This window comes from Coregonus clupeaformis, chromosome 6 (assembly GCF_020615455.1).
Source record: "Coregonus clupeaformis isolate EN_2021a chromosome 6, ASM2061545v1, whole genome shotgun sequence".
Taxonomy (NCBI): domain Eukaryota; kingdom Metazoa; phylum Chordata; class Actinopteri; order Salmoniformes; family Salmonidae; genus Coregonus; species Coregonus clupeaformis.
Window position 1 is genome coordinate 13,691,968 of NC_059197.1, and position 13,539 is coordinate 13,705,506.

Sequence of the window (13,539 nt, forward strand, 5' to 3'; positions counted from 1 at the left end):
TTGTTCTACAGAAACACCTGGCATGTTGTTCTACAGAATGACCTGGCATGTTGTTCTACAGAAGCACCTGGCATGTTGTTCTACAGAATCACCTGGCATGTTGCTCTACAGAATCACCTGGCATGTTGCTCTACAGAATCAGTCTCACCTGGCATGTTGTTCTACAGAATCAGTCTCACCTGGCATGTTGTTCTACAGAATCAGTCTCACCTGGCATGTTGTTCTACAGAATCAGTCTCACCTGGCATGTTGTTCTACATAATCAGTCTCACATGGCATGTTGTTCTACATAATCAGTCTCACCTGGCATGTTGTTCTACAGAATCACCCTGACCTGGCATGTTGTTCTACAGAATCACCTGGCATGTTGTTCTACAGAATCAGTCTCACCTGGCATGTTGTTCTACAGAATCAGTCTCACCTGGCATGTTGTTCTACAGAATCAGTCTCACCTGGCATGTTGTTCTGCCAGAATCAGTCTCACCTGGCATGTTGTTCTACAGAATCAGTCTCACCTGGCATGTTGTTCTACAGAATCAGTCTCACCTGGCATGTTGTTCTACAGAATCAGTCTCACCTGGCATGTTGTTCTACAGAATCAGTCTCACCTGGCATGTTGTTCTACAGAATCACCTGGCATGTTGTTCTACAGAAACACCTGGCATGTTGTTCTACAGAATCACCTGGCATGTTGTTCTACAGAATGACCTGGCATGTTGTTCTACAGAATGACCTGGCATGTTGTTCTACAGAATGACCTGGCATGTTGTTCTACAGAATCACCTGGCATGTTGTTCTACAGAATAACCTGGCATGTTGCTCTACAGAATCAGTCTCACCTGGCATGTTGTTCTACAGAATCACCCTGACCTGGCATGTTGTTCTACAGAATCACCTGGCATGTTGTTCTACAGAATCAGTCTCACCTGGCATGTTGTTCTACAGAATCAGCCTCACCTGGCATGTTGTTCTACAGAATCAGTCTCACCTGGCATGTTGTTCTACAGAATGACCTGGCATGTTGTTCTACAGAATGACCTGGCATGTTGTTCTACAGAATGACCTGGCATGTTGTTCTACAGAATCACCTGGCATGTTGTTCTACAGAATCACCTGGCATGTTGTTCTACAGATTCACCTGGCATGTTGCTCTACAGAATCAGTCTCACCTGGCATGTTGTTCTACAGAATCAGTCTCATCTGGCATGTTGTTCTACAGAATCAGTCTCACCTGGCATGTTGTTCTACAGAATCAGTCGCACCTGGCATGTTGTTCTACAGAATCAGTCTGACCTGGCATGTTGTTCTACAGAATCACCTGGCATGTTGTTCTACAGAATCAGTCTCACCTGGCATGTTGTTCTACAGAATCAGCCTCACCTGGCATGTTGTTCTACAGAATCAGTCTCACCTGGCATGTTGTTCTACAGAATCAGCCTCACCTGGCATGTTGTTCTACAGAATCAGTCTCACCTGGCATGTTGTTCTACAGAATCAGTCTCACCTGGCATGTTGTTCTACAGAATCACCTGGCATGTTGCTCTACAGAATCAGTCTCACCTGGCATGTTGTTCTACAGAATCAGTCTCACCTGGCATGTTGTTCTACAGAATCAGTCTCACCTGGCATGTTGTTCTACAGAATCAGTCTCACCTGGCATGTTGTTCTACATAATCAGCCTCACCTGGCATGTTGTTCTACATAATCAGTCTCACCTGGCATGTTGCTCTACAGAATGACCTGGCATGTTGTTCTACAGAATCAGTCTCACCTGGCATGTTGTTCTTCCAGTACGGAGTCTTTGATCTTAATCTCCTGCTGGAGCTCCACTACCTGGTAGGCCAGCTAGAAAACACAGTAGAGTCTGTCAACTAAAGACACAGTAGAGACTCACAGTTATCAGGCATTGTATTGTAAGATATTGTATCTCTCTGCCGTAGATGTCAAAGACAGAGATGATCAGCAAACGGATGCCTTTTACAGTTGAATAAGGAGCACAGCATTCACAGGACCAGAACACGGCTCTCCCGAGGGGCGCAGTGGTCTAAGGCGCTGCATCGCAGTGCTAGCTGTGCCACTAGAGATCCTGGTTCGAATCCAGGCTCTGTCGTAGCCGGCCGCGACCGGGAGACTCATGGGGCGGCGCACAATTGGCCCAGTGTCGTCCAGGGTAGGGGAGGCAATGGCCGGCAGGGATGTAGCTCAGTTGGTAGAGCATGGCGTTTGCAACGCCAGGGTTGTGTGTTCGATTCCCATGGGGGGCCAGTATAAAAATAAAAAAATAATGCATGCACTCACTAACTGTAAGTGGCTCTGGATAAGAGCGTCTGCTAAATGACTAAAATGTAAATGTGAACATGTAAGGCAGGATGTCTGCTTCTTGGTTTAGTCTTTCTCTCTCTCTCTGGGTATCACAACACATATGTTTTGCTTTATGACAGATTGGTGGAGACTACGCCTTATATCAATAATGCAACGATAAGGTGATGTTGCCAGTGAGGTGATTTTCAACACGGCAGCTCTCTGAATGATGAACTGAAACTGAAACTGTTGCCGACAGCATAATGTCAAATCAAGAGTCCCTGCCTGTATATTACACAGTTACTTGCTGTTTCCTACCTCTCCAGTTGTTTTCTTCAGATCATCATTCTTGGAAATCAGAGATGTCAAGGAATCGTTGGAGGAGGCTGGGTACCTGTGAGGTCAAAGACACGTTCACAGGTTAGGGTCTCAAGACGTCAAACCCACAATCGCACCCAGACTACTGTTCAGTAGTGTGGTCAGGTGCCACAAAGAGGGACTTAGGAAAATTGCAATTGGCTCAGAACAGGGCAGCACGGCTGGCCCTTAAATGTACACAGAGAGCTAACATTAATAATATGCATGTCAATCTCTCATGGCTCAAAGTGGGAGAGAGATTGACTTCATCACTACTTGTTTTTGTAAGAAGTGTTGACAAGCTGAATGCACCGAGCTGTCTGTTTAAACTACTAGCACACAGCTCGGACACCCATGCATACCCCACAAGACATGCCACCAGAGGTCTCTTCACAGTCCCCAAGTCCAGAACAGACTATGGGAGGCGCACAGTACTACATAGAGTCATGACTACATGGAACTATATTCCACATCAAGTAACTGATGTATGCAGTAGAAACAGATAAAACAGGTAAAACAGGTAAAAACACACCTTATGGAACAGCGGGGACTGTGAAGAGACACACACAGGGGTACAGACACACGCATACACACACAAACGCTAGCACACACACTCTACACACACGTACATTGTAATATTGTTGTATGGTGGTATTATACATTTTGTATTGTAGATATGTATGTAGTGGTATAATAATGTTATATGATGTACTGTTTTATTTTAAGTGTAACATAAGTGTCTTAATGTGTTTGGACCCCAGGAAGAGTAGCTGCTGCCTTGGCAGGAACTAATGGGGATCCATAATAAACCCCAGGAAGAGTAGCTGCTGCCCTGGCAGGAACTAATGGGGATCCATAATAAACCCCAGGAAGAGTAGCTACTGCCCTGGCAGGAACTAATGGGGATCCATAATAAACCCCAGGAAGAGTAGCTGCTGCCCTGGCAGGAACTAATGGGGATCCATAATAAACCCCAGGAAGAGTAGCTACTGCCATGGCAGGAACTAATGGGGATCCATAATAAACCCCAGGAAGAGTAGCTGCTGCCTTGGCAGGAACTAATGGGGATCCATAATAAACCCCAGGAAGAGTAGCTGCTGCCATGGCAGGAACTAATGGGGATCCATAATAAACCCCAGGAAGAGTAGCTACTGCCTTGGCAAGAACTAATGGGGATCCATAATAAACCCCAGGAAGAGTAGCTGCTGTCCTGGCAGGAACTAATGGGGATCCATAATAAATACAAATACAAAACACACAGACACTTAACAAACAGGACAAACAATCTCTCACAGGAAATATTCCATACAGATTTCTATCACACACATCAATAGGGCAGAGTTCTTCCTGAGTGGGAAACTCCTGGCCTTACACATCCAAACAAGCTAAATACGTCCATTGAGAATTAAGTACATTGACAACCTCATTCTTCTAGTGTAATAATGACCTTGAACCAGATCCCAGGATGCCTTTAGTGATGATGGCTCTCTGATTGGACTTCTCCAGCAGATTGATATCTGTAGGATGACATCACCAATATAGAACACCGAACATCAATATAGAACACAGAACATCAATATAGAACACAGAACATCAATATAGAACACAGAACATCAATATAGAACACAGAACATCAATATACAGTGCATTCGGAAAGTATTCCGACCCCTTGACTTTTTCCACATTTTGTTACGTAACAGCCTTATTCTAAAATTGATTAAATCGTTTTTTTTTCTCATCAATCTACACATAACACCCCATAATGACACAGCAAAAACAGGTTTTATAGAAATGTTTGCAAATGTATTTAAAAAAAAACGGAAATATCACATTTACATTAGTATTCAGACCCTTTACTCAGTACTTTGTTGAAGCACCTTTGGCAGTGGTTGCAGCCTCAAGTTTTCTTGGGTATTACATTTACATCATTTAGCATATGACGCTACAAGCTTGGCACACCCGTATTTGAGTTTCTCCCATTCTTCTCTGCAGATCCTCTCAAGCTCTGTCATGTTGAATGGGGAGCATCGCTGCACAGCTATTTTCAGGTCTCTCCAGAGATGTTAGACTAGTCTCCCAGTCCATGCCGCTGAAAAACATCCCCACAGCATGATGCTGCCACTACGCTTCACTGTATGGATGGTATTGGCCAGGTGATGAGCGGTGCCTGGCTTCCTCCAGACGTGACGCTTGGTATTCAGGCCAAAGAGTTCAATCTTGGTTTCATCAGACCAGAGAATCTTGTTTCTCATGGTCAGAGTCCTTTAGGTGCCTTTTGGCAAACTCCAAGCGGGCTGTCATGTGCCTTTTACTGAGGAGTGGCTTCCGTCTGGCCACTCTACCATAAAGGCCTGATTGGTGGAGTGCTGCAGAGATGGTTGTCCTTCTGGAAGGTTCTCCCATCTTCCCAGAGGAACTCTGGAGCTCTGTAAGAGTGACCATCAGGTTCTTGGTCACCTCCATAACCAAGGCCCTTCTCCCCCGATTGCTCAGTTTGGCCGGGCGGCCAGCTCTAGGAAGAGTCTTCGTGGTTCCAAACTTCTTCCATTTAAGAATGATGGAGGCCACTGTGTTCTTGGAGACCTTCAATGCTGCAGACATTTTTTGGTACCCTTCCCCAGATCTATGCCTCGACACAATCCTGTCTCTGAGCTCTACAGACTATTCCTTCGATCTCATGGGTTGGTTTTTGCTCTGACATGCACTGTCAACTGTGGGACCTTATATAGATCAGAGCGCGCAGCTGAACATTGTCTGCTGGAAAACACATGGTATGTTATTTTTGATTAAAACAAAAATGCTATTCATAAATATGAACACAGAAATTGTTTTTGCGTCTGGAGAACCAAATGAACGGTTCCAGTGCTGTAGGAGCTGTATCTATTTCGCTTTGTTTCGGATCACTCGGAGTTCCAATGCGGCAATTGTTTACTTGCCGAGGATTATGGGCTTGAGGTGCTTGTCGCCACGTAAGAAACTGGGGAAAAACGCAGAGTGGAATGTTTACCTTTATAGGCTGGTGGCTGGACGGCGTTCGCGCTTGTTGAATGCATCTCCGTCTTGTCGTTTGTCGTTATCCGACTGGCCGGTGTTGCCCGGAGCTCCCCATTCTGGTAGCGCCGTCGAAGGAGCACAGCATGAGGAGAAAGGCAATCAACGATGGTCGCATGTCACGAGCCGTGGAAGCCGAAGACAGCAGCCTGCTGCAAAGCAGTCTACACTCCCAACGAGAGGCCCGGAGCGGATGCAAACAACGAATAGTTTCGCCGCCATGGAGCCTGATCTTCCTGCACCTACGTCGCTGGGGGTGCCTGTGTCTACTACGATTTGGAAGTCGACGTCGGCAACCTTCCGTCCCTGCTCTGGATCGAGCAGGGCTTCTCCATCTGTCGGAGGCCTGCACCATCCTGTGTGGGAGTGGGCGGATTTCCTCGTCCTTCTCGCCAGCTGTGATTTTGGGCAGCTCCATGATAGAAATGTGACTGTTCCTGGTGCAAAAACAATATCCTATCCCGGAGCTGAAGTAAAATACATTACTAAGCTGCTCCCGAATGTACTAAGTCAGGACATGGAAATTGATTATATCGTAGTCCATGTGGGTTTTAATTACATTATGAAGGGCAGCTCTGAACTGTTTAAACTGGATTTTAAAGAACTGATTGACTCTGCTAGACACTAACAAAAAAAACATCATACAGTGGGAGAACAAGTATTTCATACACTGCCGATTTTGCAGGTTTTCCTACTTACAAAGCATGTAGAGGTCTGTAATTTTTATCATAGGTACACTTCAACTGTGAGAGACGGAATCTGAAGGAATAGTCTGTAGAGCTCAGAGACAGGATTGTGTCGAGGCATAGATCTGGGGAAAAGTACGTTCATCTCTAGGAGACAGAACGCGTCTCCTTCCTGAGCGGTATGACGGCTGCGTGGTCCCATGGTGTTTATACTTGCGTACTATTGTTTGTACATATGAACGTGGTACCTTCAGGCGTTTGGAAATTGCTCCCAAGGATTAACCAGACTTGTGGAGGTCTACCATTTTTTTCCTGAGGTCTTGGCTGATTTCTTTGATTTTCCCATGATGTCAAGCAAAGAGGCACTGAGTTTGAAGGTAGGCCTTGAAATACATCCACAGGTACACCTCCAATTGACTCAAATTATGTCAATTAGCCTATCAGAAGCTTCTAAAGCCATGACATCATTTTCTGGAACTTTCCAAGCTGTTCAAAGGCACAGTCCACTTAGTGTATGTAAACTTCTGTCCCACTGGAATTGTGATACAGTGAATTATAAGTGAAATAATCTGTCTGTAAACAATTGTTGGAACAATTACTTGTGTCATGCACAAAGTAGATGTCCTAACCGACTTGCCAAAACTATAGTTTGTTAACAAGAAATTTGTGGAGTGGTTTAAAAATGAGTTTTAATGACTCCAATCTAAGTGTATGTAAACTTCCGACTTCAACTGTATATGTTGGTCCGCGGTGTGTAATGAGGAGCAAACAGACACTGCACTTGACACATTTATGAAATTGCTTATTCCAGTTACTAATAAGCATGCACCCATTAAGAAAATGACTAAAAACTTAAATCCCCGTGGGTTGATGAGGAACTGAAAAACTGTATGGTTGAGAGGGATGAGTCAAAAGGAATGGCAAATAAGTCTGGCTGCACAACCGATTGGCAAACGTATTGCAAATTGAGAAATCATGTGACTAAACTGAATAAAAATAAGAAACTACACTATGAAACAAAAATAAATGACAAAAACAAAAATAAATGACAAAGAATGATAGTAAAAAGCTTTGGAGTACCTTAAATGAAATTTTGGGGTTAAAAGGCAAACTCAGCTCCATCATTCATTGAATCAGAAGGCTCATTCATCACAAAACCAACTGATATTGCCAACTACTTTAATTATTTTTTAATTGGCAAGATTAGCAAATTTAGGCATGACATGTCCAGAACAGACTCATAGAGCCATGACTACATGGAACTCTATTCCACAACAAGTAACTGATGCAAGCAGTAAAGTTAGATTTAAAAAAACAGATAAAAAAACACCTTATGGAACAGAAGGGACTGTGAAGCAACACAAACATAGGCACAGACACATGCATACAAACACACGATAACATACGCACTATACACACACGTACACATGGATTGTTGTACTGTAGATATGTGGTAGTGGTGGAGTAAGGGCCTGAGGGCACACAGTGTGTTGTGAAATGTGAATGTATTGTAATGCTTTTAAAATTGTATGAACTGCCTTAATTTTGCTGGACCCCAGGAAGCGTAGCCTTGGCAGCAGCTAATTGGGATCCATAATAAATACAAATACAGATGTGTGCTTTTCCAAATCATGTCCAATCAATTGAATTTACCACAGGTGGACTCCAATCAAGTTGTAGAAACATCTCAAGGATGATCAATGGAAACAGGATGCACTTGAGCTCATTTTCGAGTCTCATAGCAAAGGGTCTGAATACTTATGTAAATAAGGTATTTCTGTTTCATATTTTTAATAAATCTGCACAAAAAAAAGGAAAACGTTTTTGCTTTGTCATTATGGGGTATTGTGTGTAGATTGATGAGGAACATTATTTACTTAATACATTTTTGAATAAGGCTGTAACGTAACATGAATACTTTCCGAACTCACTGTATACTGAACAAAATATAAAAACGCAACATGTTGGTCGCATGTTTCATGAGCTGAAATAAAAGATCCCAGAAATGTTCCATACGTAGCCTAATAGTTGGAAAAGTAACTGAAGTCTGGACACTGACTGTAGGCTTTACATGTAGCCCGTTATAATATTAACTCCTGTAAGTAACTGAAGTCTGGACACTGACTGTAGGCTTTACATGTAGCCCATTATAATATTAACTCCTGTAAGTAACTGAAGTCTGGACACTGACTGTAGGCTTTACATGTAGCCCATTATAATAATAACTCCTGTAAGTAACTGAAGTCTGGACACTGACTGTAGGCTTTACATGTAGCCCATTATAATATTAACTCCTGTAAGTAACTGAAGTCTGGACACTGACTGTAGGCTTTACATGTAGCCCATTATAATATTAACTCCTGTAAGTAACTGAAGTCTGGACACTGACTGTAGGCTTTACATGTAGCCCATTATAATATTAACTCCTGTAAGTAACTGAAGTCTGGACACTGACTGTAGGCTTTACATGTAGCCCATTATAATATTAACTCCTGTAAGTAACTGAAGTCTGGACACTGACTGTAGGCTTTACATGTAGCCCATTATAATATTAACTCCTGTAAGTAACTGAAGTCTGGACACTGACTGTAGGCTTTACATGTAGCCCATTATAATATTAACTCCTGTAAGTAACTGAAGTCTGGACACTGACTGTAGGCTTTACATGTAGCCCATTATAATAATAACTCCTGTAAGTAACTGAAGTCTGGACACTGACTGTAGGCTTTACATGTAGCCCATTATAATATTAACTCCTGCACAATGAAGTGTTCCTCACAGTAAAGTTATAGACCAAATGTACATTTTGTCTCGGGAACAGGAGTGGAGAAGTATGATTTATTTATTTCAGCATCTTGAGAGAATGCTTGGTACCTGTTGTGTAGCCTAAACCTAACATTTCTTCCAGCGACATAAAAGCTGGACAGTATTTCATTTTTCAACCACATAGTATTTCAGTTAGTCTTGGATGCATATTCTATCAGAAACTTGTTGGATCGTTTTTCACAGCTTTTCATTTCCTTAAAACCATTTAAACTGATGTAATTTGGAAAATCTCCCTGGTCCCTATATGGCCTCGCTCCATAAGAGAAGCAAAAATGAAAGAGAGATCTTTACCTATGTCAACTAGATTGTGGATGATGCATTGATCATTGTATCATTTATGACATTATTCTGGTGAGCAAGACTTTATTTAGTATTCTAGACCAGCATCAAGTAATGACAGAAGATAAGCTGCATCTACACTTATTTTCCACCATAATTTGCAAATAAATTCATTAAAAATCCTACAATGTGATTTTCTGAATTAATTTTTCTCAATTTGTCTGTCATAGTTGACGTGTACCTATGATGAAAATTACAGGCCTCTCTCATCTTTTTAAGTGGGAGAACTTGCACAATTGGTGGCAGACTTTTTTTCCCCACTGTATCTAGTTAGACAAGTTGACTAACAAATAGCCTATCAAATGTCAGAAATAAGCAGAGAAGTATGTAAATTAGGCTTAACAAATTAATAATCAAGCATCCCACGTGAACGTTTTTGAAGTAATTGTTTGACAATCAGATGAAAACATCATGACTGGTTGTGTTTATGCCACATTAAAAAATGTAAGCTACTACATTTAAAAAAGTTAAACGACATATATGTGCTACTAGGCCCATTGAGATCCTATAGGGATTCTAGACTATACGTAAACCTAATTCTATGATAAGGCCCATCATTTAAAAGCATGTGAACACATACGAGGTCCACGTACCGGGAAGAAATGTAATCTACTTTCCCCCCTGTATTACATTTACATTTACGTCATTTAGCAGACGCTCTTATCCAGAGCGACTTACAAATAGGTGCATTCACCTTATAGCCAGTGGGATAACCACTTTACAATGTTTTTTTCCCCCCCTTCTACTCAATACATCCTCAATAGGCACTGATAAAGATTTGGTCTAGTCATTTTTATCCAGAGCGACTGTATAGAAGTGAGGCTAGGCTCAGGCCCCCAGTTAGGGCCCCTGGTTATACAGGGGGCTAGGCTCAGGCCCCCAGTTATGGCCTCTTAGAGCCCCTGGTTATACAGGGGGCTAGGCTCAGGCCCCCAGTTAGGGACCCTGGTTATACAGGGGGCTAGGCTCAGGCCCCCAGTTAGGGACCCTGGTTATACAGGGGGCTAGGCTCAGGCCCCCAGTTAGGGACCCTGGTTATACAGGGGGCTAGGCTCAGGCCCCCAGTTAGGGACCCTGGTTATACAGGGGGCTAGGCTCAGGCCCCCAGTTATGGCCTCTTAGAGCCCCTGGTTATACAGGGGGCTAGGCTCAGGCCCCCAGTTAAGGCCTCTTAGGGCCCCTGGTTATACAGGGGGCTAGGCTCAGGCCCCCAGTTAAGGCCTCTTAGAGCCCCTGGTTATACAGGGGGCTAGGCTCAGGCCCCCAGTTAAGGCCTCTTAGGGCCCCTGGTTATACAGGGGGCTAGGCTCAGGCCCCCAGTTATGGCCTCTTAGAGCCCCTGGTTATACAGGGGGCTAGGCTCAGGCCCCCAGTTAGAGCCCCTGGTTATACAGGGGGCTAGGCTCAGGCCCCCAGTTAGAGCCCCTGGTTATACAGGGGGCTAGGCTCAGGCCCCCAGTTATGGCCTCTTAGAGCCCCTGGTTATACAGGGGGCTAGGCTCAGGCCCCCAGTTAGGGCCTCTTAGAGCCCCTGGTTATACAGGGGGCTAGGCTCAGGCCCCCAGTTAGGGCCTCTTAGAGCCCCTGGTCTGGTCACGTAGTGAGGAAAAGCTCCTGGCCCCATGTATGGCCCACTCAGGCTGCTCTTTGTGTTGTGCTTGGTGCATTACAGTACTACACCACAGTACTATAGAACTACACTATAGTACTACACTACAGTACTACACCACAGTACTATACCACAGTACTATAGAACTACACTATAGTACTACATTACAGTAGTACAGTACTACACCACAGTACTATAGAACTACACTACAGTACTACACTATAGTACTACACTAAAGTACTACACTACAGTACTACACCACAGTAGTACAGTACTACACCACAGTATCTCCTGAGTGGCGCAGTGGTCTAAGGCACTGCATCGCAGTGCTAACTGTGCCACTAGATCCTGGTTCGAATCCAGGCTCTGTCGCAGCCGGCCGCGACCGGGAGACTCATGGGCGGCGCACAATTGGCCCAGCGTCGTCCAGGGTAGGGGAGGGAATGGCCGGTAGGGATGTAGCTCAGTTGATAGAGGATGGCGTTTGCAACGCCAGGGTTGTGGGTTCGATTCCCACGGGGGGCCAGTATGAAAAAAATAACATATGTATTCACTAACTGTAAGTCGCTCTGGATAAGAGCGTCTGCTAAATGACTAAAATGTAAATGTAAATGTACTACATTACAGTAGTACAGTACTACACTACAGTACTATAGTACTACACTAAAGTACTACACTACACTACTACACTACTACACTACACTACTACACTACTACACTACAGTACTATAGTACTACACTAAAGTACTACACTACAGTAGTACAGTACTACACTACAGTAGTACAGTACTACACTACTTACATTCAGCGGGCCACAACACACCCATGATAATGAGGAGTTTTCAATTTCACCCCAGATTTAATGGAGCTAGTCCTCCCTACAGTAGACTGGCCTATTGCCAGGCTACCTGCCTGTGTTCTCCTAGCTAGCTAACGTTACCTGCCTGTGTTCTCCTAGCTAGCTAACGTTACCTGGCTGGCTCGCTAGCTAACGTTACCTGCCTGTGTTCTCCTAGCTAGCTAACGTTACCTGGCTGGCTCGCTAGCTAACGTTACCTGCCTGTGTTCTCCTAGCTAGCTAACGTTACCTGGCTGGCTCGCTAGCTAACGTTACCTGCCTGTGTTCTCCTAGCTAGCTAACGTTACCTGGCTGGCTCGCTAGCTAACGTTACCTGCCTGTGTTCTCCTAGCTAGCTAACGTTACCTGGCTGGCTCGCTAGCTAACGTTACCTGCCTGTGTTCTCCTAGCTAGCTAACGTTACCTGGCTGGCTCGCTAGCTAACGTTACCTGCCTGTGTTCTCCTAGCTAGCTAACGTTACCTGGCTGGCTCGCTAGCTAACGCTACCTGCCTGTGTTCTCCTAGCTAGCTAACGTTACCTGGATGGCTCGCTAGCCAACGTTACCTGTCTGTGTTCTCCTAGCTAGCTAACGTTACCTGGCTGGCTCGCTAGCTAACGTTACCTGCCTGTGTTCTCCTAGCTAGCTAACGTTACCTGGCTGGCTCGCTAGCTAACGTTACCTGCCTGTGTTCTCCTAGCTAGCTAACGTTACCTGGCTGGCTCGCTAGCTAACGTTACCTGCCTGTGTTCTCCTAGCTAGCTAACGTTACCTGGCTGGCTCGCTAGCTAACGTTACCTGCCTGTGTTCTCCTAGCTAGCTAACGTTACCTGGCTGGCTCGCTAGCTAACGCTACCTGCCTGTGTTCTCCTAGCTAGCTAACGTTACGCGTATGATCTGTGTAGTAATATTATTAGTATCTCAGAAAGCCAATTGCATTGCTAGTTATAGCCTAATGTTAGCTAGCTAGCTAACATTGAACCTAGTTGGTTAGCTTTAGCTACCTGCAGATTCATGCATGGATGTAATGCCGCATGGGATCTCGGAAAAATACGAGGTCAAATCATGACGTCAGTGATCTTCAGGTCGGAAAGTCAGAGCTCTAGAAAGGGACCCGAGTTGGATGGCCGTTCAAATCTATTTTTCCCAGTCGGAGCTCGTTTTTTCCCCAAGTTCCCAGTTGTTTTCAAACGCACTGAAGTCAGAAGTAGGAGATTTCCGAGTTCCCAGTTGTTTTGAACGCGGCCTTAAGAGTTGGGATTATGGTTCATTGTTTAGCTAGCTAGCTAACCATTTCACTGTACCGTTTACACCTTATGTATCCTGTGCATGTGACAAATAAACTCAGATTTTATTTGATATAGTGTGGTGTTACCAGAGACAGTAATGTGAAGAACAACATGACCTGCACCAAAGTCAGATTAGGATATACAGTGGGGGGAAAAAGTATTTAGTCAGCCACCAATTGTGCAAGTTCTCCCACTTAAAAAGATGAGAGAGGCCTGTAATTTTCATCATAGGTACACGTCAAC

General features: G+C 44.3%; 1 protein-coding gene across 4 annotated transcripts in view; it reads right to left on the bottom strand.

Moving 5' to 3' along the window:
• The window catches only part of LOC121568100 (protein Atg16l2), a 101,137-nt gene that overhangs the window by 70,751 nt on the left and 16,847 nt on the right, over positions 1-13,539 (bottom strand). For all 4 annotated transcript variants that reach the window (XM_045218525.1, XM_045218522.1, XM_045218535.1 and 1 more), the window contains exons 2-4: positions 4,106-4,175; positions 2,620-2,695; positions 1,772-1,845 (exon numbers count right to left, since the gene is read on the bottom strand). In XM_045218525.1, the coding sequence (XP_045074460.1) occupies positions 1,772-1,845; positions 2,620-2,695; positions 4,106-4,175 (220 nt within the window). The remainder of the gene's footprint in view (positions 1-1,771; positions 1,846-2,619; positions 2,696-4,105; positions 4,176-13,539) is intronic.